This window comes from Pempheris klunzingeri, chromosome 9 (genome assembly GCF_042242105.1).
Source record: "Pempheris klunzingeri isolate RE-2024b chromosome 9, fPemKlu1.hap1, whole genome shotgun sequence".
NCBI classification, from domain to species: domain Eukaryota; kingdom Metazoa; phylum Chordata; class Actinopteri; order Acropomatiformes; family Pempheridae; genus Pempheris; species Pempheris klunzingeri.
In genome coordinates, this window is record NC_092020.1 from 25,499,865 (window position 1) to 25,524,841 (window position 24,977).

The following is a 24,977-nucleotide window of genomic DNA, read 5'->3' on the forward strand; positions in this document are numbered from 1 at the left end:
AGAGAGCGAGAGACAGATAGAGAGAGAGAGACAGGCAGATAGAGAGAGAGAGAGAGACAGAGAGAGAGAGACAGAGAGAGAGAGACAGGCAGATAGACAGAGAGACAGGCAGATAGACAGAGAGACAGGCAGAGAGACAGAGAGAGAGAGACAGACGTGTTAAAAGAGGTAAAATGATGATAACTGTTTGAGTTCAAGTCCAAATATGTTTATTAATGTCAAAAAATACATTTGTTCAATGATATTAATCACTTATTAATTTATTATTGGTAAATGTGTGTGTTCAGTGTGTGTGTGTGTGTTTAGTGTGTGTGTGTTCAGTGTGTGTGTGTGTGTGTGTTTAGTGTGTGTGTGTGTGTGTGTGTGTGTGTGTGATCAGTGTGTGTGTGTGTTCAGTGTGTGTGATCAGTGTGTGTGTGTGTGTTCAGTGTGTGTTCAGTGTGTGTGTGTGTTCAGTGTGTGTTCAGTGTGTGTTCAGTGTGTGTGTGTGTGTGTGTGTGATCAGTGTGTGTGTGTGTGTTCAGTGTGTGTGTGTGTGTTCAGTGTGTGTGATCAGTGTGTGTGATCAGTGTGTGTGATCAGTGTGTGTGATCAGTGTGTGTGTTCAGTGTGTGTGTGTGTGTGTGTGTTCAGTGTGTGTGTTCAGTGTGTGTGTGTGTGTGTGTGTTCAGTGTGTGTGTTCAGTGTGTGTGATCAGTGTGTGTGTGTGTGTGTGTGTGTTCAGTGTGTGTGTGTGTGTGTTCAGTGTGTGTGATCAGTGTGTGTGTGTGTGTGTGTTCAGTGTGTGTGTGTGTGTGTTCAGTGTGTGTGATCAGTGTATGTGTGTGTGTTCAGTGTGTGTGATCAGTGTGTGTGTGTGTTCAGTGTGTGTTCAGTGTGTGTGTGTGTGTGTGTGTGTGTGTGTGTGTGTGTGTGTGTGTGTGTGTGTGTGTGTGTGTGTGTGTGTGTGTTCAGTGTGTGTGTGTGTGTGTTCAGTGTGTTCAGTGTGTGTGTGTTGTGGACCTACAGGTGAGGATGTTGATGCCTTCTCCTTTAGGAACTCTCTTCACCACCAGGTAGGCTGAGCTCGGGTCGGCCATCTTGCACCACTGCAGAGCCTGTTCCAGCACCTTCTCCTTAGGGTGCAGCGGGCGCTCTGAAACAACGACAAACACCTGTCAGGTACGACGGTGACATCTCCAAGGGGACCTGAACTCATCTCAGTCCACGTGTGTCAGACAGACAGAGAGAGAGAGACAGGTGTTAATCTGAGCTCAGTCCAGGTGTATCAGAGAGAGAGACAGGTGTTAATCTGAGCTCAGTCCAGGTGTATCAGAGAGAGAGACAGGTGTTAATCTGAGCTCAGTCCAGGTGTATCAGAGAGAGAGACAGGTGTTAATCTGAGCTCAGTCCAGGTGTGTCAGAGAGAGAGACAGGTGTTAATCTGAGCTCAGTCCAGGTGTATCAGAGAGAGAGACAGGTGTTAATCTGAGCTCAGTCCAGGTGTGTCAGAGAGAGAGACAGGTGTTAATCTGAGCTCAGTCCAGGTGTGTCAGGCAGACAGTGAGAGAAAGAGAGAGAGACAGGTGTACAGGTGCTGTCTTGCTGTCTCACCCAGCTGTCCGTCCTCGATGGCCTCAAACGTCATCCAGACGTCTTTGTCTCCGGGGGGGACGTTCCTCATGAACAGAACCTGATTGGTCAGCTCCTCGGCGCACATGGTGGGAGACACCTGCGGGGGTCAGAGGTCACACCTGAAAACACCTGACGTCCTGCGCATCCCAGCATGCACCGGGTGAGGCAGGTACCCACAGACGGCCACCAACCCGTCGACAGGCTCAGAGCCTCCTGCTGTGCCGGTCACCACTAACCAGGTGACTAGAGGGTTACTAGTTAACAGTGGTAGCTAGTTAGTTAGTTAGCTAGTTAGTAGATAAGCAGACTCACTTTGAGGGTGATGCAGCAGTCGGGGATCTTCATCTCCAGGTAGACTTCAATGATCAGATCACCGGCCTGAGACAGCTGCACACAAACACCCTCAGATTATTGATCCACCTTTACTACAGCTAGTCACCAGTTATTACCAGATCATTACTGAGTTATTAGTTACTTATTACCAACTTGTTATCAACTTTTCACTAACTTATTACTAATGCATAACTAACTTATTACCAGCTTATTACAATTCAGTACTTATTACTAATTTAGTTAATTATTATTAGTTATTAACTTATTACCATCTTGTCTCAACTTATTACTATAATTGACTTACTAACTTATAACTAATCACTAAGTTATTATTTACTTATTACCGACTTATCAAGAACTAATCACCTAATAATTAACATGTTATGCAAATATTTATTACTTATTCTAACTTGTTATCAACTTATTACTGACTTATTATGAACATATATTAATTAACATATCAACATATTAATAACTTGTTACTATTTTATTATCAATTCTTAACAAGTTTTTACTTATTATCAACTTTACCAACTTTTAATTCACTTATTAATAACTTATTACTAATTCATTATATACTTATTATAACTTCAACTATTTCTAACTTAAACTACTAACCTATTAGTTACTTATTACTAATTCTAAACTTATTACCAGTTTATTACTAATTTACACTTTTTAACAACTTGTTACCAACTCTTTAATAAATCAACAACATATTCTTATTTACTTATTATCAACTAATTACTAACTTATTAGGAACTTATCACCAAATCATTATTAACATGTTATCAACACATTAATAACTTGTTATTATATATTAACAAGTTAATATTGATTTATTACCAACTAATTAGACTTGTTAGGCTCTAATTACTGACATTTTCTGAGCAGAATCGATTAAAATGATTAACTGGATGCAGTCAGTGGACAGAAGCTGTGAATATGACGCCTTCTCTGACAGATTTGTGCCGTGTGCTGATGTTCAGGTGAGTCTGTGATGTCAGAGCACCTGAGTGTCCTTCCAGGAGGTGATGAGGCTGATTTCCAGCTCGATCTGCGTCTGATGCTCCTCGTCGATCTGAAAGCGGATCAGACGTTCACGCCGTTTTGTTCAGTTTTTAGCGACACCCCCGCCCCCCCCGCGCTGGGAGTCGTACTCACATCGAAGACGTACAGGTAGTTGTCTATCAGATCCTCCACGATCTTCACCTCGTGCTCCCCCTTCCCGTCGGTCTGGAACAGGCTGGGAGCGAACAGCAGCGACAGGTTCTTCGTGCACATCTGGTTCAGATCTGCACACTTCTGGACCCTGAGACAAAAGGAAGGACGTTATATTATCTAACACCTCACGCCACGGCTGCTCTCTGAGACTCCCACAGGGCTCTCAGGTTCTTGTCCGCCATTTTGGCCGAACGTCACACCCCCAGCGCTGGTTGTACCGACGGGGTTTAAAGCTAAATCTGTCATAACTGATCTGATCTGATCTGTCTGGATCAGATCGTGATCATGTGTCTCTCTGCTGCTCTACAGCTCTGCTCACTGTCGTACATAACTTTTTCTCTTCTTCTCTGATCCTGCAACTGAGAAATCAGGAAGTGACTGTTATCAGTGTATCCTAGCAACGCTCGCTGCTAGGCAACAGAGATTCACGTGAACGCACGTCGTTAAGTGAAGTGAAGTGAAGTCTGGTTGTTCTGGACAAAGACCGGCTCAGCAGTTAGGACCAGGATCAGTAAAGCCCAGCTGCTGGTGTGAGCTCACCTGTACAGGTGACTGATGAGAGCAGCCAGAGTGGTCCTGTTGACTCGGGGAAGACTCCGGATGATCTCCTTGTAGCGGTCCAGCCTCTGACTCTTCTGAGGGATTTCTGAAGGGCGACAAACAGGGACAGACGTTAACCTCTGAGATCTCCAAACATAGTGATCACAACACATTGATTGATTGTTTTTGTCGTCCCTTAATGTGACAGTTAGGATTCATTCATCTCCAGTCGAGAGTTTTACATTTGAAGAGATAATTCCAGTCTTGGAAATGTAGCTTCTGCCATCACTACTCCCCTGTTTAAGGTGATCAGTGCTATAAATCTATGAGCGTACGTTGCTAATATCTTTACTCATATTACTGCGGTTTTATAAGTTACATATTGTTGAGAGTGTTTAAGCTGTCAGCGATGTCGTGGTCCCGCCGTAGAGACTGTGTATCTCGCTGTCGTTGCATTTAATGACTGTGTTACATTCATATGTGTGCTGATAAAGCCAGGAGAGTGTTTACATCGTCTCTGTGTGAGTGCTGTTCATGTGGCAGCAGAAGTGGACAAGTTAAAAAGTTCATATATCATGTTGTAACATGATACATGTCTAAAGATTAGAGAAGAGATACACCAGTGATGAGTGTGTTCATGCTTGTGAAACGTTCTTACTTCTCTTCTTATTCTTATTTTCTAAGTTCATACTTGTATTTGTGAGTCCTGCTATAATATCTTTACATGCTGTAATGTTCAAAACACTTTATTTTTCTTATTCTATCTTTCTGAACACTCTTTACACAAAACTATCAGTCCCACAAACGCAGCATTGAATGACAGGATCGTTTACAGATAAGATTTAATAGATCCAACCGCTGATCATTCAAATGAGGACTCACTGGCGGCGCCCTGCCACAGCGGGTGGAGGTCGGCCATGAAGATCGGGTCCTCGACCTCTCTGAAAAACCTCTTCAGGACGTCCGTCACGTCCTCGATGAAGTGGTCTCCGATCCGCAGTTTGACGTTTCGAGCGTCTTTACGAAACTCGTCCATCAGGAGCTTGATCCTGGATTTGGCCCCGTTCTTCCTGTAGATGCCCTCGTGGCCCAGACCTACAGAGCACGCTCAGAACGTCACTCAGGGAAAGTATCTGATCCCAGAGAGCTTTACAAGACCAATCCTGTCCGTCAAATACAGTCTCTTCTTAACTGTCACTGTTTCTGGCATCACTTTCATTCCTTCAGTCAGAGCAAACTGCCGACTTTGTTATGAAATAAAGCTACTTCTGAAACTGATTCTTGACTTTTACAGATGCTCAATTTGGGGAACAACAGAGTTCAAAGAGAGTCTACGAGACTACGCTGCTCCTCTTCCTCACCGTACTGAGTGATGAAGGCGACGCAGCTGTCCACGATGATGGGGATGTCGTTCCTGCTCAGCTGCTGCTCCCTCAGGCTGTTTCCTTTCCCGCCGGCCGCTCGCTGGATGTCCGAGTACCACAGAGAGAAATCAGTGCGGCCGACGCCCTGCAGGTGGAGAGTCCTGACGGAGAGGAGGAAGAGGAGGAACGAAACGATGAAGGGCAACAGACATAAAATCGTTTGGTACCCAGCAGAGAAACTCTTCACCTCACCTTCCTTTCTCTACCAAAACCAGGATGTCTTTCTTCTCGTGGTTGTCGGTCTCCGAGGCGATACCTTCGACACAAACACAAACATTTTATGTAAATCAGACAGTCGATCAGTCGGCCGTGACGTGTTTGTAGACCAGGACCAGGACCAGGACCAGGACCAGGACCAGGACCAGGACTCACTGAGCTCCTGCAGACGGTTCAGGTTGATGATGTCCTCCGCCGCACCGTCGTGCCGGGGACAGATGAAGAGGTTGGACTTCTGCAGGACGAAGTAAGCCTCCTTCCACTGCTGAGGGTCCAGCATGGCTCGGTACCGCAGCAGGCCGACCCGGTCGAACGCCCGGGTCAGCAGGCAGTGACAGCTGAGGGGCGTCGCAGCCTGACGGGGACGTTAACAAAGAATAAGACTGCAGCAGGCAACATTCACAGGTTTGCTTCATAAAAACAAAATGAAACAGAGACTGAAGTTGATCCAAAGTCTGCTGATACCAAACAGCTGGAGGCTTCTGTGTGGTGTTTTTACCCACTGAGGACGTCTGCAGTGTTGAAGCCAGCGTGAGGATGATAGGTGATATTATGTCATGTGCAGCTTATCGGGAAGAGGGAGAAGTAACACTCAACGCTTTGGCGAGGTCCCGTGACCTCTCAGCTCCAGATAGCTGGTTGAAATCTCGTCCTAACAGCGACCTGAGCGAGTGTCAGCGACAAAATCAGTTTGATCGCCTTGTTTTGTCCAAAATGACCACAAGCAACACGCAAATTTGAGCTGAACTTTTGTCCGACACCCCGGTTTCTATTCCTGCGGCTCTGAAAGCACCATAACGGACGAGGATCAGCTGACTGGTGGAGCTGAAATGAGGAGTTATCTGTGCGATGGCTCCTCCATCAGCTGGCGGGAGGGAGGTCACAGAGAGCCGATATCCATAAATAACAACCTGCGACTGTCGGTTTGATCATTTCCACTAAAGAAACAAAAACACAAAATGAAACGTGTGTTTCCAGTTCAGAAGAGAATCGGTACTCGCCATCTTTTACTGGAGTGGTTACGTCTTCAGGTTGATCAGCTGGTAGTTTGTTTCCATGGTTACAACAACAGAGGTGCGTATTTGACCACGAACTGGAGATCTGGGACGACGTCTGGCTTCACGAGGTGTATCGACAACTGTTTAACTCTCCAAATGTCAAACGTTTTTGAAACCAGCTGTTTGTTTTGGCTCCATCCTGAGAATTTCAGTGGCCTCATGTCAGCTACGACTTTCTATCTTTCTGTAGCCTCCGATGGCGTCGTCACGCTGGATTTAGCTTTCACGCTAGCTCCTGCAGCTTATGTCGTCCTCGAGGCCAAATCTGGACTGACAACAGCAACATCGGACTCTAAAACGTCCCAATATGCACCTGTGGTCCTCCATCGTTCAGCCTCCTGCGGATTTACTGCTCATTACATGTGGGAGGTGAATCTTTCCTAAAAGTCCTGGCATGAAGGGAGGACTTCAGCACTTAGGAACGTGCATGGAAGAGGAAAAAGTCCTTCGACTATCTGAAGGAAGAAAATGGCTTCCTTCAGAATTCACTTGACTGTTGGCTCCATTTTTACTGAGAGACGTTTTATGTGCAGTGTGTTTAAAGAACTGAGGTATACATTAGACCTGATGTACAGTAGATTACAATAGATTAGAATAGATTACTGTACAGTAGATTACAGTAGAATATAGTACAGGGGATTGTAGTAGATTACTGTAGATTAGAGTACAGTAGATTATATAAGAGTACCGTAGATTAGAGGAGATTGTAGTAGATTACTGTAGATTAGAGTGGATTACAGTGCAGTAGATTGCATTAGATTAGAACACAGTAGATTACTTTAGGTTAAAGTACCATAGATTGTAGTAGATTAGAGTGCAGGAGGTTACAGAATATTAGAGTGGATTACAGTACAATCTATTGTAGGAGATTAGAGGACAGTAGATTGCTTCAGGATAGAGCACAGGAGATTGCAGAAGATTACATCAGATTACTGTAGACTAGAGAACACTAGAGTTTAGTAGATGACAGTAGATGACAGTAGATTAGAGTGGATTATATTACAGAAGATTAAAGTAGATTAGAGCAACATAGATTGCTACAGATTAAAGTGGATTACAGTAGATTAGAGTAAAGCAGATTACAGTACAGTAAAGCAGATTACAGTAGATTAGAGTATGTTACTTTGTTACTATTTGAAGGAAGAATATGGCTTCCTTCAGAATTAACATCTCAGACATGCTTTGCATGTCCTCATAAGCCCCTTGAACAAAACTTTGCAGTGTGCAGTTAGTGTGGAGAAAAGTGAGGACGGACCTTCCCGATGGATTTGGTCCAGCTGTGCAGAGCGTCGGCCGTCTCCAAACCAAACTGATAAAGTTTCTCTGAAGTCAAATACAACTCGAAGGTGTAACGAAACCTGAGGAGGAGGAGGACAGACGGAGAGAGAAGTGAAACCTTCGACATCACAGAAGCTGCGTTTCCATGTGGACGTCTTAAAGAAACAGAGTCAGCACCTGTCGATGAATCCGTTGTTGTTGTTGGAGGAGTCGGGTCGACTGACGCCCAAACACACGATGTCTTTGACGCTGATCTGCATGCAGGGATCAGCCGATCGATCCGACTCGTAGAAGAGCAGAGACTGATCCACCGAACACCAGAACTTCTGGAAGTCTGACAGCAACACCAGGACACATTTGGCTTCATTTTACAGCTTCCTAAAAAATAATCTGCTGCTTTTGTGGAAATTAAAAGTATAAAGTTCATTATGTTTGACTCTTTCAGAGCTCACGTCGCCTTTTTCTGTCCAATAAAGCCTCTTTGTTGTTGTTTTTTTTTCTTTAAACTTAAGAGCAAAAACTCCTTTAAACCTGACCCAGCTGACTCCCTCCTCCCACCTTCTCGTGTTTTCCTGGACAGCGTTCCTCTGTGGACGGAGCCGGACTTGTAGAGGTAACCAGAGTGAAGGACGGGCTGCATGATCTCATCGTACACACTGGGGTCTGAGGGGAGAACAGAAGAGTGTTTAATGAGGAAACTCAAAAACAGGGTTTCAGTTCAGGAAAATCCTTAAACAGGAGCATCAGACTGGTGTTAGTCTGCAGAATAAAAGCGTCCGTCTGAGTTTCTCTGCTAACTGAAGCAAACTGTAACGAGATAAAAGCCTCCCTGCAGGACCGGAGCTGATAACGCAGCAGCTGCACCACACAGCTTCACCTCAGCTGACCTGGAGTCTGCCGCCACCGCCACGACCGACCTTCAGCACTCAGGACGGGCCGAGTGAGACGTGTTATGTTCAGTGTGTTTAAAGAACTGAGGCATAAATTAGACCTGATGTACAGTAAATTACAATAGATTAGAATAGATTACTGTACAGTAGATTACAGTACAATAGAGTACAGTAGATTGTAGTAGATTACTGTAGATTAGAGTACAGTAGATTACATAAGAGTACCGTAGATTAGAGGAGATTGTAGTAGATTACATAAGAGTACCGTAGATTAGAGGAGATTGTAGTAGATTACATAAGAGTACCGTAGATTAGAGGAGATTGTAGTAGATTACTGTAGATTAGAGTGGATTACAGTGCAGAAGATTGTATTAGATTAGAATACAGTAGATTACTTTAGGTTAAAATACCATAGATTGTAGTAGATTAGAGTGCAGGAGGTTACAGAATATTAGAGTGGATTACAGTACAATCTATTGTAGGAGATTAGAGGACAGTCGATTGCTTCAGGATAGAGCACAGGAGATTGTAGAAGATTACTGTAGACTAGAGAACACTAGAGTTTAGTAGATTACAGTAGATTGCAGTATATTAGAGTAGATAAGAGTGGATTACATTATGGACATTAAAGCAGATTATAGCAGCACAGATTAGAGTATATTACAGTAGATTAGAGTGGATTACATTATAGAAGATTAAAGTAGATTAGAGTAAAGCAGATTACAGTAGATTAGAGTAAAGCAGATTACAGTAGATTAGAGTGCAGTGGAGATCAGACCTGACGGGGTGCAGTGGTCTAGCAGGTGATGAGGTCGTTGGCAGCCATTGGCGTCGTTGGCGAGGCGAGCTGACTCCGCCTCCGAGAAAATCTGAGTGACAGTTTTCAGGAGAGTCTGTTCAGAGACCGCCGAACACAAGACCTGTTAGAGACAGACAGACAGACAGACAGACAGACAGACAGACAGACAGACAGGCAGTTAGAGTCAGTGTTCACACAGACAGAGGAGCTCAGTGAGACACTTCCACTACGGCGAAATAACCACAGACTGTTTAAAAGACGAGGACGCATCTGTGAGGAGCCTTAAAGCTGAATCCTCTCTAATGTCCAGCAGGGGGCGACTCCACCGGCTCCAAACAGACGTCTGATTGGATGGAAGTCAATGAGGAATCACCTGATTTATCAGCTCAGTGAACATTTTCCTGATGAGTTTCTGCTCTCAGTCTGTAGTTTACAGGCTTCTTCAGCACAGCAGGATGTTCGTTTAGTCAATTATGGTCCCATTTAGAGGAAGACAGACCAGGAAGAAAGGGGAGGGGCTTTAGGGCGGGGCTACCTGCTCACTAACCAATCAGAGGAGGGCTTTGTGGTCACTTCTGGCTCCACAAAACCAGACGCCCGTGACACCCACAAACCAACAGGTGATAGTATATTTATTCGTTTGCTGTAATTTACTGTACTCTAATCTACTTTATTACACGGCTGTGTTGAATACTTGGTGCTGATTGGTCAATTACAGCATTCAAACGGTCTATTTCTGTATAGCCGACCGTTGCTATGGACGCCGTTCTGATAGCAGAATCATTTTTAAGTCAATAAGCTCATCTTGGGTCAGTATTTTGTGACAAACTGTAATAAGCAGGATAACGTTCAGCGTCAGCGTCCTTAAATAATGTGTAACATGTGAACCTTCTGTTTTTGCTAATAAAGTTATTTAAATTGAATCAAGAGACACTAACAGGGAGAGAAAGAGATGAAGGGAAGAAACGGAGAGCAGGTCATGTTGGATGTTTTTGTCTGCGAGGCTGCTTTAGTCCTTTGAGCCTCGGGCAGCTTTTATCTTCGTTACAAACAGCTGACGCCCCAGTGCACTCTGGGAAAAGCTTCCATCCAAATATTGTGCAAGTTTAAAACAAAGCAAACAAAGTCAAAACAGGTTTTTTTTTCAGCTACTGATGTGAATGTTGTTCAGAAAACAACATGTAAAATCAAAGAAAGATCATTTCTTCCAAATTTGAGGCGGAAAAAGAGAAAAAGATGTTAAACACAAAAAAAAAAAAAAAAGGTGATTTAAAGTGCACAATATGAGCAGTGAGAGTCAGAGGGAGGCTGTTCAGGCTGTTTCTGAGAGCAGAGCGACATTAAAACCTCTCACTGACCTCGGGTCAGCTTTTATGTTTCTGTGCAGCCTGAAAGAGTCGCTCAGAGCTACTGAGGCTTTTAGACACTCACTTTGTGTCTTCAGCATAAAAACCGTCTGTTCTGCCCTCAAGAGTCTCCACATGTTGTTTACCTGAAGTCAGCCGACGCAGAAACTCTGTTGGCGGCTAAAACAGAGGAATAAAAACAGGAAGCGGCCTCCACTGGAGTTTAACCAGACTGTGACGTCACACGCTGGTTTGTGGGCCGCCATTTTGAAGCCCAGAGTCTGACTTTACGGGCGTCGCCATCTTGTTTTTTTGGAGCCAGAAGTGACGTTTGTTCCACGAAGACCTCCTCTGATTGGTTAGTGGTCTATTTTCCTCTAAATGGGACCATAATTTACTAACTGAACGTCCTGCTGTGCTGAAGAAGACTTGAAGATTTGGATCAATCAATATTATTATACTTTTGCACATCAATTGTTTTGTGTTTTTGACGCTTAAGAAACTATTTCACATTTAGGCACATGAGGTGTTTGGATATAAGAAAATCATTATTATTATTATTATTATCATCAACATTACTCTATTTTATTAGTAACAGCAGGAAGTGTTTATATGTGGTAAGAAAATTGAATGAAAATACAGAATAATTATTTTATTTGGACTTAGTTTAACGGACTTTAAGTTGCTATTTGATGCATCTATATTAAGCTATAAATTGTTATTATCACTGTGTGTTTCCGTCTTTTATATTTTTATGTTTATTCTTTTCACTCACATTTGTCTGACTACTGAGCTGCTGAGACAAGTGTATTTCCTTGACGTGGGATTAATAAATAAAATATTCTGATGAAGACCTAACTAAATATTACCACCTTAAATAAATCAGTGTATTAGTTTGGAGGTGTGTGATGTCCCTGGTTGCTCTCTGAGGTGGAAAGCGTCACTCGGACCTTGAGCAGCTCCTCCTGGCTGGTGAACGCAGGGTGGGCGAGGCGGTATCGCCCCTCTCGGTATTTCTGGGTGATGAAGTCTCTCCGATGTTCGGGCGGGGCGTCGCAGTCCAACTCCTCCGACACGGGCAGCCGGGCCGCCCAGAAGTCATTGGACCGGTCGTTCCCCAACATGATGAAGAGCTGACAGACAGACAGGCAGACAGACAAGCAGAGAGGCAGACAGGCAAAAACCACCGTCAGCGCTGGATCTCTGAATTCAGATGGCAAGAGTTAGAGAGGACTGCTGGTACAGGTGGATGAGGGGGGTTCAGGGGGGTTCAGGAGGGTTCAGGAGGGCTCAGGTGGATCAGGGGGGTTCAGGAGGGTTCAGGTGGATCAGGGGGGTTCAGGAGGGTTCAGGTGGATCAGGGGGGTTCAGGAGGGTTCAGGAGGGTTCAGGTGGATCAGGGGGGTTCAGGAGGGTTCAGGTGGATCAGGGGGGTTCAGGAGGGTTCAGGAGGGTTCAGGTGGATCAGGGGGGTTCAGGAGGGTTCAGGAGGGTTCAGGTGGATCCAGGATGGTTCAGGTGACTACTTCTGGTCTCACCTGGACGATCTCGTTGCTCCACACGCTGGTGTCCAGTTTTAGACTCTGAACCTTCGACACCATCGTCCCCAGACCTCTGTGCTGCCCTGCACACACACACACACCACACACACACCACACACACCACACACACACCACACACACACCACACACACACCACACACACACCACACATACCACACATACCACACACACCACACACACCACACACACCACACACACCACACACACACCACACACACACCACACACACACCACACACACCACACACACACCACACACACACCACACATACCACACACACCACACACACCACACATACCACACATACCACACACGGTTATCACATGTGAATAAAACTAAACTAAGGCTGAAAAAATTGACATAAAAACAAAAACTAGGCTTCAGAAGAAAATGAAAAAAGAACTGTTTACCAAAATAAAATAGAATAAAAACCTTTTATCCACCATATTATGATAAAAAACTAAAACTAATAGTGAAACTAATAAAAATTAACACAACTGAACATCAGTGGAAACTAAGTGAAGCTAAACTGGAGGATGTTTGTATCTGTGGACGGTGGTCAGTCCAGCTTCCTGCTCTTATAACACGTCCATGAGCACTACCTGCTGCCAGTGGGTGACATCACCAAAACTGACCAATGAGTGAGTTACGCAACACGGCTGAACACCAGAGTTCAGTTTCAGGTGAGACGAAAACATCCAGACTGAAGACAGATTCAGCTGACAGAGAAAACACCTGTACAATGTTACAACACACACACACACACACACACACACACACACACACACACACACACCCTGAAATGCAGTTGGACCAGTGACGGTTTCACCTGGAGTGCTTCATGCCTCCACAGGTATTCTCAGGTACACAGTGAAGTGTTCACACACTCTGAGTTTACCTGCATGTGTGTTTATTTGGGAACAAGCTGATATGTGTCTGTGTCTCTTTGCTCCACTGAGGAGAAACCTTACATTAGTCAAGAAAAACTAAACCGAATAAAAATAAAAATGTAAAAATAAAAAATAAAACAAAAACACAGCTTGTAAAACATTAATTTTGTGGACAGTATATAATATACATAAATCCATCAAAGTACCTCAAACTCAAACTTTGTTAGGATCAGATGTCAAAAATGGTGGTTACTATGGTGTTGCTATGGCGTTGCCGGGGTCTTACTAGAGTGCTGTGCGAGGTGACTGAGGGTTCACCTGTCTGTGGCTCAGTGTGGCGATACCTGTGGTTGCTATGGTGCTCTCCGTGGTTGCTAAAGCTTATCTGTGTGGTTGTTTGCTGGTTGTCGTGTGTCGCCAAGCTAATACAATGGTTGCTAAGGAGTTTCCAGGGTGTCCAAAATCGCTCAGTGACTACATTTATGGTCCAACATTTATTTTGAAGGTCTAAAGGTCCTAAGGTGTTTGGGTACCTGCACAGTTCTTGCAGATGACCACACACAGGTTGATGGAGGCCCAGTCCGGGTTCAGGGCCTTGCAGTCAGCACACATCCTGTTGGACCGGTTGGACCAGATCTTCTCGGCCACCTCGTAGTCTGACAGAGTCTCCGCGATCGACTCCTGCAGCGCCTCCATCCAGTCCCGCTTCTCCCGGTCCGACTCTGCCGTGAAGCTGAGGAGGCGGAGCAGAGGACGTTAGCTGATCCCAGTGTTCAGTGTTTCCTTTGTTTCTGGTAGGCAGAGCTGAACCCGCCGCAGAGCTGCAGGAATTAGCTGTAAGGAGCTTTTTCTGACTGTGTGACCTGGTTTTTGGGACCGAACGGCTCAGCCTGGAGGAGGGAGGCAGAGAGGACGAGCACTTGGGCCCCAGTTTGGTCCGAAGAGCCGAAAACTAAAGATCTTCACACGAAGCATCTGCTGTTCGCTGAACGCTGCTCTGCACACGACAGAGAGTCTTTCCAGGTTTTAAAGCAGCTCTGCAGGTTTTCTTTTACCAACTACAACCCACCATACACCACACTAGTGCTGTGAAGGATTAATGCATTTTCATTTTATTTTGGTCAAAGCTAACCCCTTATATTATATTATATTATATATTATTATATTATCCCTTACAAATTGTTATTATTATATATTTTTAAATATTATTATCTCTCTCTTTTTTCCTTTATTATCTTATTTTAATTTTTATCTCATTATTTTTATTTTATTCTAAATTCAACAGTTAGGCCACAATTTATTATTATTATTATTATTAATATATTTTTTATTATATTTTATATAATTTTAAAGTATTATTTTGGTTAAAGCTAATCTCTCTCTTCTTTCCTCTATTATCCTTTATTTATTATTTTAATTTTAATTTGTATTATTTATTTTTAATGTATTATCATCGCTATTATTATTATCATTATTAGTATTAGTAGTATTTATTACAGTCATTTATTTTTGAGAAAAAAAACAAAATACAATAGTAAGAATTTTTTTTTTTTTCAAATTGCAGTTCTGTTAAAAGACGACAACAATCAGCACATTCATTCAATGACAAATTAACAAATTAAGGTCAAATTAAACAGCACTGACTGGAGGCTCATCAGATCCTGTTACCTGAAGCCTTTGTACGGCGTGATGAGGTCGAAGCTCTTGTGCTTTCCGTCTCTGATCGTCGCTCCTCGGGCCTCGATCACCGTGATGCCGATCCCGTTACGAAAACACTGCGGACGCACATGTTAGAGACACACATGAAGGCAGTTCAGCAGCCTGCAGCTTCTCCTGAGCTGCTGCTGCTGCTGCTGTTTGGGCTCCGGGACAAAAACAAAGACAACATGTTGGAACAAAGTCACACATTGAAACTTTCTCATGAAACCTGATCGTCTGCAGCTGAACGTGCTCTGACTGAGCCGCCACATTCACAGCTGAATTAAATCAAAGAATGAATAATCCACCCTTTAAATCTGACCACATAGTCACAGTCTGATACTCCATTATAGTATTTTATATGTTTTAAAACACAGCTGTAGTGGATCTGTAAGACTTTTAGAGAAAAACAGTGTTTAAAGCTCCCATATTATGCAAAATCAGACTGTTTGAGTCGACTTCTCTCCTGATTTATCAGCTCAGTGAACATTTTCCTGATGAGTTTCTGCTCTCAGTCTCTAGTTTACAGGCTTCTTCAGCACAGCAGGATGTTCGTTTAGTCAATTATGGTCCCATTTAGAGGAAAATAGACCAGGAAGAGGTGGGAGGGGCTTTAGGGTGGGGCTACCTGCTCACTAACCAATCAGAGACAGGCTTCGTGAACAAACTAGTTCCAAAAAACCAAGATGGCGGCGCCTGTAAAGTGAAACTCAAGGCTTCAAAACGTATAAAATGCGCTTTTTAATGTCTTTTAAACATAAGCATGCGTCACAGACAGACTGCTGATCATGTGACCTCCTCCTGAGCCATCTGAACCCACATCACTGTCCCTCACTAACACCAGCTCCTGCTAACATCACCTTTGGACCGTTGACTGCTTTACTGTGTGGCAGCAAAGTTCTGTGTGTGAAGTTTTGAGCAGCTACAGTTGTGTCCTTCGTCACCTGCTCGCTCTTGTAGAGCCAGATCTGATCCGTGTTGATGGCGGCGTACACTTTGGACTTGGTTCCTTTCAGCTCGAGGGCTCCGTGTTTCTGACAGTGCGATCCGGGGCCGAAGCGGCGCCGACCGAACACCATCTGATCTCTGACGTGTTCCTGCAGCGTGCCGACCCACCGCCTCCTCAGCACTGAGATACAGTAAACACATCACCGCCATCATCACCTTTCATTTTCTCTTTGCTCGGTTAGTTCACTTTCTTCTTCTCCTTCACACATTTGTTCTCTCAACTGTGTCTCGTTATGATTAATCACATTTCACTGAAAACACAATGAACCAGAAGAGAAACACTAATACATTTATACCCCAGTTCCTTATCTCTACATATTTTTGCTGGCTGAGGTGATCTACTGGACCAATTCCAACACTTTTTATACCTACCAGGATATGTACAGATAGGGCTCAGGCTTAAAAATACATTATAAAACATTACAGAGAGGAAATAGACCTGTGAGAGCCTTTCTGTTAAACCAGAGGCAGCGGTTTTATCGCTCTGCTCCAAGCTACCACACTCCATTGACAAAAATTTATGTTTTTGTCAATGGAGTCTGGTAGCTTGGAAGGTAGAGTTAATCTCTACCTCTCACAAAACAAAGAGATCATAGTCTAGCTGCTGTGACTTTAATGTTTTAACACGTTAAATTGGATCCAAACTAAGTGTTCTGTGAGGTAAAATCCCTGTTTTAGTGAATGGAGTCTGGTGTGTGTGCTGTTTGTGGTTAAACCAAAAGGATCTTCCAGGTCTCTCTCTGTAGGGATCCTTTCCATGATGCTGTCACACACTTAGAATAACACTCTGAGCCTGTCAGTGGATCAAACAAGCTCTTTTAGTGGACCTACTGTGATCAGGTGCAGTTGTCCCAAAGGATCACGTTGCAGCCATTAGAGCCCGTTTGAGGTGATCCTCTGGACTAATTCCAACACTTTTAGTACCGAACAGTCATTTAGACACCAGGATGTGTGTAAACAGGACTCTAAAACATCCTTAATACTCACAAATGATCTAACTCACTGTTGCCTCTTCAGCAGCACAGGTTTAGACTGACTCCTGCTCCCCTCCTCTTCTTCTTCTGTAACTTCCTGTCTCACCCTTTAGAAATAAAACTCTCCTCCTTTATGTGCAGACACAGCAGGGCCTGTATAGACCCGCTTCAGAGCCGCACGAGCGCAGCAGGTTAGTGGGTCAGTCTTTTGTCTGTCCCAGCGGGAGCCGAGTCACATGACCTACTGAGCTTCACAGTGGAGCTCGTAGACTGTCGTCCGCAACTTTGTCCTTTAGTTTCCTCTCGTCTCTCTGTGTGTAATTTAAGTATTCAGCTGTTCGATGGTGAATTTTCTTTTTGCAGATTCACTGATATTTAGAACATACATGAGTGTACATGATGCAAATCTGGATCGTATCTTAAACTTGGTGAGCATTTTAGAATCTGTGGAGACTTTAACAAATTTGGACGTAATAATAAATGCAGTTTGTGGTTTCATGTTGGTTTAAAGTGTGTGTGTGTATTTTGTCTCCTCACAGTTTCATCTCTATTGTCTTTGGCTTTAGACTCACACATTTAGACTCACCAAGTTACTTCGCACGCTAACATTATGCGTAGCCTTGATTCACTCAAGGACCCTGCACCCTACTGAAGCACCCCTAGAATCTCAAGAACCCCTCTACCTCCTTAAAAGCCCCTGGAATCACAATCAGAGTCTCAGGAACTGACTCAAGGACCAGTAAAAACTCCTGAAAGCTTCTATGATCTTCATTAAAAACTGTGGAACCTCCTCATGGCGCTCAGGAAAGGGCTGGAGGACCACTGGAGACACCTCGGGGACCTTTACATCCTCAAAACCCTCTGGAATTTGCTCAAGGCCCTCTGGTAGCTCTTCAAGCACCAGCAAACACCAATGATATGGTTCTCCCTGGTGTAACCAGCTGTTTATGTCAAACTTAGGAGAAAGAAGTCTTTTTTACCTTCATTGTCAGTCCTAAAGACAAAGATCCTCTGACTCGTCACAATCTCAAATTTATTGTCTTTGGCGGGGCGGGCCATCTGGATGGCAGCCAATGGGATCACTCCTTTAGGGTAGACGTCCTGAACGAGAGCAGGTGAGAGGAAACAAACACTGATTCAAACGATCCAAGTCTAAAAACTATGAAAAACACACCGAATCCAGAGCAGAGAAGACTTTGATTCAGACTAAGAGGCCTGGATGTCTGTATTTATCACCAAATTGAATTTCAGAATTTATAATATCAGCATTTAATGAAATTTAGGACCAAATGTGACAATAGAGTCGTTTAGCTTCCAATAACTGGTTCAGTTAAAGATCATCTGTCACAAAATGTTAATTAATATGAAAAAAATATACATTTCTTACATAATTTCTTACAGCCAAAGTCACAGATGTTATATGTTCAATGAAGCCAAACTGACATTTAAGTCAACTAACTGATTTCATCAAACATTCTTCGGGTTTTTGTTGTTCTTGGAGTGGATTTCAGACTATTTCAGACTTTAAGGCCTTTTATTATTTATTTATCAGAGGTGAGACCTTCATTAATCTAACATGAGTTAAAAAATAAAAATTTGTGTCCTCTCTCTCTTGTCCTTCACCGAACTGTTATTACAAAACAAACCATCCTTCGTACCTTCTCGCTGCCAAAGTACATCAGGTTTTTGCCATCAAACTTCACGTAGCGCTTCTGGAAAACGTAGTTCCTGAAAAATAGAAACACAAATCAGATCCAGAGACAATGACGGGATACGTTTTATAGCAAACACACCAACTGATTCGCCCAAACTGTCACATCAAAACTAGTCATTTATGGGTAACAATGATATCAGACCAGTTTGCAGTTTGCTGGCAGAAACTCTGAATCCTACAGACTTTTGGGAGATGAGGATATTTATCTAAATCTATAGATGTGGAGCATCTTCATCATGAGAATAATTGTGTTTGTATTGATTTTGATGTTACTCAGAGTCAAAGCAGGAGGAAACAGAGGAAGGCAGAAAAGACAAACACACACCGAGTGGAGGTTGAAGAACAGGATGAAGATGAAGAAGAAAAAGAGGAGGAGGAGGAGTAGAAGACGGTGACGAGGCAGAGACAGGTCCTCAGGATGGAGGAGACACAGGGAGGAGCTGAGAGGAGGAGATGCAGCACAACAGCCAGCGCTGACCTCCGACCCCTGACAGACAAAACACACACAGACACATAAAGGCTCACTTCAGACAGAACAGGGCGGAGCGAGTCACTTTCTGTTTCGAGGTGAGAAAGCAGGAGACCTCTTCAGACTCTTTTCTCCACGTTCCCATAAACTCAACGTCACCTTGTTGAGTGTTGAAGTTGTGTTTCCATCAAACATGAAACGAATATTCACCTCGATTTACTCGCTCAAGTTTGATCACCAGATCATTTTTGTTTATTTGCGTTACTCGAGCATTACTTAGTAATGGAAAACCAGGGCTAATGCTTGTGCTAACTGAGGCTAATGCTTATGCTAACTGGGGCTATGGTGGAAACACACCTTTAGACTCACCAGGATACTTTACTCTTAACTTTAGGCTACGACTTAATTCACACAAGGACCCTACAATCCACTGAAGCACCCCTGAAATCTCAAGGACCTCTCTACCTCCTTAAAAGCCCCTGGAATCTCATTAAGAATCCCAGGAACTGACTCAAGGACCAGTGGAGACTGTTCAGATCCTCTATGATCTTAGTTTCACAGTTAAAAGCTGTGGAAACTTCTAAAAAGAAACCTCTGGAACCTCCTCAAGAACACCAGGAATGAGCTGGACAACCATTAGAAACACCTCACGGACCTTTACATACATCTATGGAACCCCTTAAAGGCTCTCTGATACCTCTTCAAGCACCAGAAATCACCAATAGTACCTGCCATGTGAAATCCTGGTTCTCCCTGGTCTAACCAGGTCCTTAAATCAAACACTTTGTTGTTCCTGGTCTGAAGAGCTGTGTCAAATGCACCCCTGGTCTATTGGCTGTGAAAATCAAACGCACCCTTGTGGTGACAGCTTGTCCAGCCAGCCGCTGATGATGGGTGGGGCTCTTTCAGTCAAGGAGGTGTAGCTGGCATAGGGGGAGATGGTCAGGTCCTCGTCAATCTCTGAACAGAAGGTGTGGGGGGGCAGGGAGAGGCAGCGGACGGGTGGTGGGGGTTCTCCGACGGTGCTGTAACCCTGAGAGTCTCCGGAGTGAAGAGCCTGAGACAAACGCTTCGTCCAGGAGAACTTCTGACAGCTGAAGGTAGAAATATCACGTTTATACTACTTGACATAAGTATACTTTATACACTCATCATGTTAACCATTTTATTGGGAAATCTCTGGATTTGTGATCCAGACATTTTAGTTCTTTGGCACTCAAAGTTTGTTCTCAATGGCTTTTTCCAAGGTTAAGAACCACCTTTGAACCTAAGTGGAGTATTAACTTAGTTTTGTCTGCATTCAACATATAATACAGTTAAAAGAGCTGAAAAAATACCAAACAAGTCCATCTAAACAGAAGATCTACCAAATAAAAATGAGCCAAGTACAGAACCTTGGGACACTCCAGAGTCCGACAATATGCAGATGATACGGTTTTATATACCTGAATTAAGTCATGTAAATGATGTGCATTTATGGGTTTTTTTCTTAATCCTTTTTCTTTTTTGGAATGAACGACATTTCTTTTTGGAAATGTATTGTTTGTTCACTTATTTTGATTATTTAACTGTATCTTTTCTACTTGTAATTCCTGGTCTCTAATAATGTCAAGCTATTATGTTTTTATACAGTATCACACAAGTCTAAAAAAATGTTGTTACTGGTATCTTACCCATGATCCTCTTCCCCCTTTCTGTTCTCTTTTTCCTCCGGTCTGCTCCTTTCATTCTGCAAGATCAAATAACAAAATGAGCACATTTCTATCATCGCAGACTGCAGGAATATTATGTGTTTAATCCCAAAAATTTCTGGATTTGAAATGACACAAACACTGGAAGATCTGTGAACATCTAAAATCTGTTTTCTCTCCACCGGAGGTTCACCAGCCAGTGTCTTTTTTGATAATATCATTGCAATGTGGGAGAGAAAAAAGAGGGAGCTTTTACAGCAACAACTAGTTTCCTCACCTCAAAGATGAGTGGATTTCTTCTGGTTTGGAAAACAGTTTCACAGTACGGGCTGATCTCCTCTTCAGGGTCGTCTGTTGAAGCTGTTGAACAGAAAACACTGAGTTAACTGGGTACCGTAACTCCAGACTCATTAAACCACATGAACACAACTTTAATTTTCAGTGTACAAACCACTAAAAGCCCGGATGACAAAAAATCTAAATAAACGGGATCCAGATTTAAATGATTTCTAGTAAAACTACGAGTCACGTCTGTACTCACCTCTGGCTGATCCAGAAGAGTTGTTGCTTAAAGTGCTGCCACTGAAAACACACATACACAAACAACAAATAAGCTATCAAATAATCTAAAGACCTTTAGCCTCCTCCACCCATTTGCTTTGTCTGCTCTGGTTTTAATTTCCTGAATGTAGCTGCTGTTTGTCATTACTGGTGCCAGTAACTATAACAGACAACACAATCAAGGCCAGAAACCAACAGTGTGATCAGGATCAGTGATACAGTGCACCTTGTTTACTGAGATCGTCTTCACTGTTCATTTCACTGTAGACAGGTATATAGATCGATATATACATGGATAGGTTTATAGGTAAGTGGGTCGGTAGGTAAGTGGGGAGGCAGGTGCATAAATTGATGCTAAATTGATAGGTCTTGTTTAGGTTGATAAGATAGATGTATTTTGACACAAGATTTTGCCGAGTACATCTAAAAAACTAAGTAAATAAACCCCCTGAAGATCCTAATTTGAAAACAAGTGACCTACCTGTTCCTCTCGGGATTCCTGTCAGGTGTTTGCCTGAGTGGAGTTGGAGGAGCGGACTGCTGGGTGCAGTAACTCCTGCCTCCACTGGGGGCATTAGAACCTGGTAAAGTGCCCCAATAGATCTCATTAGACACCATCTCCATCCCAACACCTCTGGGTGAGCCAGACGACGAGGATCCTGACAGCCTGCTGTTGTCAAGACTACCAGGACAGGAAGGCAACGGAAGTGTCTGATTCAGCTCTGTCCGTACAGGAGAAGAAGAAGAGGAAGATGGTGGGGACCCCTGGAACACGGCGGGGGGGACCCCGCGGTTCAGCCTCGGGGGAACAGGAGGCAAAAGCCCTCCAGCGTCTGTTAAAGATAAGCTACGACTCGGCCTCCTCCTCTCCGCCTGGCTCGGCCTTCGGCTGGGTGTGGTCGACTTGTCGCTGTAGTCAGACAACAACCTATCTTCAGGTTTGGCCATGTCCCCTGAGGTCAAACCCTCTAACACAGTAAAACAGATGGACTCCTGGGAAAGCCTCCTGGGTGGGGGCGGCACAGGGTCTGGAGTTGGACAGAAGTGGATGGGTGCTGTCCTGCGGCGATTGAAAACGGTTCTGGGTTTGGGAACCGGCTTCACCACAGGTCTGCTGCTGTCGGAGTTGGTCAGCATGGCGGCGAGGTTCGGAGCTGAGCTGTTCCTGCACGCCTCAAAGTTAGCGGGTCCTGACGACTGGCGGCGTGACGCGGCGCTCTGACCTCGCTCTGGTGGAGAAATGTCTGTCACCGACTGACAGCGGTTACGTGGGAGATCGGCTCTCTGATTGGTTCTTTGACCCTCTGCCCTCTGAATGTGACTGACCAATCGTAGGATTCTCTTCCTGTGTCCTGTGGCGGTTATACCCAGGCTGACCAAGGCGTCATGATCCAGGTGTGTGAAGTCTCTAGCCAATAGGAGACCAGCTCGACGGAAGATGTCCAGGTATCTGCAGCCGGAATATTAAACAATTCAGCAGGTTGGTAGTGGTTCTGCTGTGATGATGCAGACTGATTATGTATTATATAATACTATTATTATGTATTACTTAAATCCAGATGATAGATGCATTACAATTATGGATATCGTTTTCTAGACTGAGTATTTGCTCTTGTAAGACTTTTTGGCTGACTGGAACCTAACTTTGTGTGTTAACTGGTGTCCTGAAGATACCCTCGAGGACTGCTGGCCTTGAAAGCCAGAGAAATTATCAAAAAATGGTTTGACTGAGTGTAGAAACGTCAAGCATCACTATGGTTTCCATGTTTTGTGTTGTATAAGTCCCTCTGTGAATCTCCGACCTTTCCAGATGGATCGCTGTCAGAAGCGTCTCAACCGGCGTGCTTCCATCCAGCGAAGCCATGACGACCAACATGGAGTCTGGGTCTGACTCCTCCGCATTCAGGAAACACCACGGCCATCACTGACCTACAGCAGGGACGGACAACAGCCGTCCATCTGGAGGAGACAAGAACCAAATACGAGAGTTTCTCGGTTATCTGACAATTTTTAACTTTTTTTGCTGAAACATGTAGTGATGGCAGACTTCCACATCTGATTTAAGCGTTTGGATTACAGTTGACCTTGAGTTGATCGCTACCCACGTCATCCTCCACCCACCAGGGCAAAGCTCCACAGCAGGAGGGTTGACCGCAGAGGAGAGAGCCGGTATAACAGCTAAGCTAACCCAGCTGGTACCTAAGGCTGCTCCCTGGCTAGCGCTAACGTCGCTGGAAAGTCAACTGGACTCAAACACACATCTGGCTCGATCGATCGACTGCTCCACCCCAGTGTACGACCAGGTGCCAGTAAAAACAAAGGAAAATGTTTTATTTTATAGTCGCATAAAGTATTAGTAAAGATTAGTCAAATCTTGGCCCATCCTTTGCCAATATGGAAACATTTTGAATCCGAAGCTGACAAAAGAGGTGGGCTGAAAAACACAGATGAAAGTCACGGAAAAAGATGGTAAAACATCGAACTTGTCACCAAGTGGTAACATTTGGTTTTGCCAACCCTAAACTGCACACACCCAAACAGTGGGACATCAGACTGTGGAACAACACGAAATGGGATGCAGCCATATTTAATGTTATTAGTGAGAGTTATCACCAAAATTAGAAGAACTCTTTCTTACACAACTTCACCTCATGTCGTCATGTGTTGGTTGAAGCTTCTGAAAGTAATCTAAGTGCTTTAATTAGTGATTTTATTACATGATGAACCTCAAACACCCTTTAAAATGCCACAAAGACAGAACGATGGAGGTGAAGACGACGCTGCACTGATCACACACTTAATATAACAAATTAAAGCCTTGTGTTTCTATGATGATGGACGTTGACGGGATCATCAAGATCCGTATTAAACTGCAGGTAACCATAGCAACACACACACACACACACACACGTCAGGTTCATATTAGAGACTGAAAAGAAACCAATACGATGAAATCTTAACTCTTAATTCCAGGTTTATCAGCAGCAGGGCAGCTGGCTGTTTTTACTGCACTCAGATGCCATCACTGTGACCTTTGACCCCCCGGAGGTCACGACACCCCCCCCCCCAAAACCCCTTCAAGCCAACTATAACCACAGAAACAGAACAAAACATGACGTCAGCAGGCGGACGACAGCCACGGGATTGTTTCTCAGCTTCTGCAGCAGACCGACCTTTGACCTCTGTACAGACAGCAGCAGTCAAGACAGCGAGGGTTTGGAAACGCCGCCGGCCATTTAAGGAAGGAGCCAACCCCCCCCCCCCCGACACAATGACCACACACACACACACACACACACACACACACACACACACACACACACACACGCTCGGTCATGTGTCATGTGATAAGTGTTGGGTGTTTCTGAGACAAGAGACGAGTGTCAGGTCGGGATTATTTTTAGAAAACGCCGAACAAACGGGACAATTTAGCAAAAAGATGACAAACAGATAATTTTGATGCTTTCAACAAGTTCGTTTTCTGTGACGCTTTGACTGCGTCGACATGTTTCCTCAGACTCCTGTGAGGAAAAGCTGTTTCCATCTTTTTAAATTTGACACTTTTAGTTTTGTCAATAACAACGACACAGTTCAGAAAAACGTTGTTCTCCATCAAAACACTGTGGGCCCCAAACTGTGGCTGTTCTTCCAGCTCTCTGGCCCCATGAAGTGTGTAATGTAAGAACAC

At 44.0% G+C, this 24,977-nt stretch overlaps 1 protein-coding gene across 1 annotated transcript in view; it reads right to left on the reverse strand.

The window, feature by feature from the left end:
• arap3 (ArfGAP with RhoGAP domain, ankyrin repeat and PH domain 3) overlaps positions 1-24,977 on the reverse strand; it is a 37,780-nt gene that overhangs the window by 4,281 nt on the left and 8,522 nt on the right. Inside the window, exons 2-28 of the mRNA XM_070836328.1 lie at positions 23,092-23,248; positions 21,771-22,739; positions 21,270-21,310; positions 21,006-21,088; positions 20,711-20,766; positions 19,892-20,131; positions 18,513-18,582; positions 17,835-17,955; positions 15,817-16,001; positions 14,843-14,949; positions 13,708-13,907; positions 12,261-12,346; positions 11,673-11,855; positions 9,356-9,497; positions 8,246-8,350; positions 7,865-8,021; positions 7,665-7,767; positions 5,508-5,706; positions 5,328-5,391; positions 5,073-5,236; positions 4,594-4,806; positions 3,712-3,817; positions 3,112-3,259; positions 2,960-3,028; positions 1,927-2,001; positions 1,594-1,711; positions 1,007-1,135 (exon numbers count right to left, since the gene is read on the reverse strand). Coding sequence (XP_070692429.1) covers positions 1,007-1,135; positions 1,594-1,711; positions 1,927-2,001; positions 2,960-3,028; positions 3,112-3,259; positions 3,712-3,817; positions 4,594-4,806; positions 5,073-5,236; positions 5,328-5,391; positions 5,508-5,706; positions 7,665-7,767; positions 7,865-8,021; positions 8,246-8,350; positions 9,356-9,497; positions 11,673-11,855; positions 12,261-12,346; positions 13,708-13,907; positions 14,843-14,949; positions 15,817-16,001; positions 17,835-17,955; positions 18,513-18,582; positions 19,892-20,131; positions 20,711-20,766; positions 21,006-21,088; positions 21,270-21,310; positions 21,771-22,739; positions 23,092-23,165 — 4,207 coding nt within the window. The 5' untranslated portion in view covers positions 23,166-23,248. The remainder of the gene's footprint in view (positions 1-1,006; positions 1,136-1,593; positions 1,712-1,926; positions 2,002-2,959; positions 3,029-3,111; positions 3,260-3,711; positions 3,818-4,593; positions 4,807-5,072; positions 5,237-5,327; positions 5,392-5,507; positions 5,707-7,664; positions 7,768-7,864; positions 8,022-8,245; positions 8,351-9,355; positions 9,498-11,672; positions 11,856-12,260; positions 12,347-13,707; positions 13,908-14,842; positions 14,950-15,816; positions 16,002-17,834; positions 17,956-18,512; positions 18,583-19,891; positions 20,132-20,710; positions 20,767-21,005; positions 21,089-21,269; positions 21,311-21,770; positions 22,740-23,091; positions 23,249-24,977) is intronic.